The 3,136-nt window shown below is 52.3% G+C and overlaps 1 protein-coding gene across 1 annotated transcript; it reads left to right on the top strand.

Moving 5' to 3' along the window:
• Nucleotides 1-211: 211 nt before the first annotated feature.
• LOC105296302 (histone H2A type 1-H) lies at nucleotides 212-866 on the top strand (the record flags this gene model as incomplete). The annotated part of the gene is made up of 2 exons (XM_023534407.1): nucleotides 212-490; nucleotides 590-866. Coding segments are annotated over 2 exons (327 nt in total), but the record flags the coding sequence as incomplete, so codon positions are not given.
• Between the last annotated feature and the right edge of the window lie 2,270 nt (nucleotides 867-3,136).

The raw sequence follows: 3,136 nt of genomic DNA, 5'->3' as shown, positions 1-3,136 counted from the left end.
CCTTTTATATAGAACCTCGCATGCAAATAGGGTGATAAAGTAAAGTCCTGAATCTGATTGGAGGCTGTTGAGTGTAACGTCAACAAATTAGCTCCACCCAATCAGAACGCAGGAATTCCAAATTTGCATTTCCACTGTTCTGGGTGAAGCTGCAATTTTCGCGCCCAAAAAGGTTTATAAGATGCCCCACCCTTTCTCCTGATGCATTCCTAGTGAAATTTTAAAGCTCGGCGCATCGGGACGCGGGAAGCAGGGCGGCAAGGCGCGCGCCAAGGCCAAGACGCGCTCGTCGCGGGCCGGGCTGCAGTTCCCCGTGGGCCGCGTGCACCGCCTGCTGCGCAAGGGCAACTACGCCGAGCGGGTGGGCGCCGGCGCGCCCGTGTACCTGGCGGCCGTGCTGGAGTACCTGACGGCCGAGATCCTGGAGCTGGCGGGCAACGCGGCGCGCGACAACAACCGAGAGCCACCACAAGGCCAAATGAGGAGCGAGGTTAGGGACGCGGAAGACAAAGGCTCTCTTGAGAGCCACTCACCCTGTCAGAAAGCTGGCACACAGCCCACGTTTTAATTTTGTGGTGGTCCCTGTTAGGAAGTGCTTCTTGCCTCCAGAGAGGGCGTGCAACAGCTCTGGTCTTGAAAGCTGTCTGACCTCAAAGGACAACCTGGGGAGGAACGGCGGCCAGTGTGTCCAGAACCCGCTTGATGAGAAATCCCAGATGAAATCAGGCCAGCAAGTTACAGAACCCACTTTATAATGTCCATGGTACCCCATTGTGGTATTCTCAAGCTGCACTGATATTCAAAAATGAATGTAGCGGTTCTCAGTATGGAGAAGGGTCCTGGAAAATAAAAGCCTGAATAAGTCATCTAGTTCTAATGGCCAAGTTCTTAAAATTCTGCTCTTAGTTTTCGTTTGCATTTTCTTTAGACCTTAAGTTCAGTGGGAATTAAATGTATCGATTTAAGGCGTACGGAAGTTTCTGAGTCTTAATACTTGTAAGTTTGGGTACTCTTCCTTCGGAAAGCACACGCATTCTCGTATCAGCTCGGGATAGCACCGTGAAAGCAGCCCAGGAAACCTGCCGCCGTGGAGTCCCAGGTCAGGAGGCACCGACACACACGGGGATGTGTGTCGTCAGGGGTGTCAGGCGCGTGCAACCTGTGAGGAAATGCAGAAGCTGTGGGCCATAACGGGGCTACTATTTTAATTACTAGGTGAAGATAACCTCTTTAAAGGTGTTACCTTATCAGAAACCTACATAAATTGAAAAGAAATTAGACTGGCAGATATCAGGGGAAGCGTACTCCAAGTGGAGGGGCCTGGAAATGCAAAGGCCTTGAGGCAAAACGCATTTGGCCTTTCCCGAGAGGTCAGTTGGTAGAATCCTCATGTGGGATCGGTGGTCTTATAAGAGGAAGAGACCGGAGCATTCCCCGCTTTTTCGAGCCCACAAAAAAGAAATCGTGTGAGCACACAGCGAGATGGTGACACCTGCTAACTGGGAAGCAGACCTTCGCCAGTGAACCTGCCGACACCTTAATCTTGGCTGGGTGTCCCAGACTCGTGTGAGAAATAAATGTGTGATGTTTAAGCCCCCCATGTATGGCATTCGTCACAGCAGCCCACTCCGAGTAAGACAAGAAAGGGTGTTATTTATTCAACCAGGTTCTCAGTTTGTAAGCGGTAAAGCTATAAATCAGGTCACTAACCACCTCAACACAGAAGCCACACGTAACTGTCCTCTCTTCACTGCCTGGCCTTATGTGCTTTAGTCTGTGAGGGCTTGGGTAGGCTTGTTAAAGCGAGATGGCGAAAGATTTTAGTGGGAGAGTTTCATCAGATTTGCATCTGATGGAAGAATAAAATTCGGCTAAGTACATTTGAAAGTCTAATTGGCTTTTTTAAGCAGCTTATGAATCAGGACGAGAAGCACACTCAGTGGCTGCACAGAACTGGGAGGTTTTAGAGGCAGGACAGTGGGGGCAAGGGCGCTACCAGCAAAAGAGAAGAAAGGAGTGTTTGGGATGGGACATCTTTTGCAGGGCGGGAACTTCAAGGGATTTAACAAACAGGTCACCTCTCCTTCCTACGGAGGGTGAAGAGGGTCCACTAGACAGGTTGCCTCATTGGTGTTGAATAGAAAATTCCAGAGTGGGTAAGACTGTGTTTCTGAGAGAAGTTGAACTACAGTTAAACCAGGTATTAAGTCTAGGTTGGTATTGTCGATTTAAGAAATCCAAACCTGTAGAGAATTTTTATGAGTTTCTTTGATCCAAAACTGAAAACATATCCTGGGGAGCAAGATGTCAGATACTCCGGGGAACGGCAGTTCTGCAGTCCCCGCCTGCCTTTGGAGTGAGGGCGGGAAGGCCAGAGATCACATGACGGTCTGCAAAGCGAGGTGCAGGCAGCTCCGGAGGCTGCAAGCTCCCGGGAGGGTGGCTGCGCTCTGAGGGGGCTGACAAGGAGGTTTGCTCCTGGGCGCGTGACCTAGGTGCACACAGACAATGGGCAGGGCTGGCCTAAGGCAGAGATAAACTTTAGAGTATTTCTGTCTGTCTGGATCACTCCAGGCCGATGGCTCTTCTGTGTCATAAAGCCCAAGTAGCAGGACATCTGCACGTCGAGGAGGCCCTACTGAAAACGGGCAGGCTTACGAATTGTTTGGTAGCTGCAGAGGACACCCCAGGACCCCAGGACAAGAGGCGCCCTCTCAGCACTGGGGCTGGCGCGAGATTCCTGCCCCTGTCTCCGGCCTCTGCAGTCTCCATCCAGAGTGCCTTAGAAGGGGCAGGTGGACTGGGTGGGCGGGGCAGAGTGGCTGGACATGAGAAGCAGCTGGTACTGCCTGGGTTCCGCAGGGCGGTGACCACCGGGGACAAACAGATGCCCGCTTCCCCGAAGCGCCGTGCTCTGAGAACACATAAAGGGCGCAGCATCTCCTCGGCCGGCGGACGATGAGAGCTCGAAAAATCTCTCTGCCTCCTTTCTCGTACTCCGAGCAGCTTACTGGGAGTCTCGGAGGGACGATAGCCTTCGACTTAGGGCTAAAATAGCCGCCATCCTTCCCCAGTCCCCTGACATGGGTTCTGAGCGCACACGGAGCCAGCTTCCGACGTGTGCGAGCTGAGCCGT

The sequence above is a fragment of the Pteropus vampyrus genome, unplaced genomic scaffold (assembly GCF_000151845.1).
Source record: "Pteropus vampyrus isolate Shadow unplaced genomic scaffold, Pvam_2.0 Scaffold124, whole genome shotgun sequence".
NCBI lineage: Eukaryota > Metazoa > Chordata > Mammalia > Chiroptera > Pteropodidae > Pteropus > Pteropus vampyrus.
This window is presented reverse-complemented; position numbering and strand designations above follow the sequence as displayed.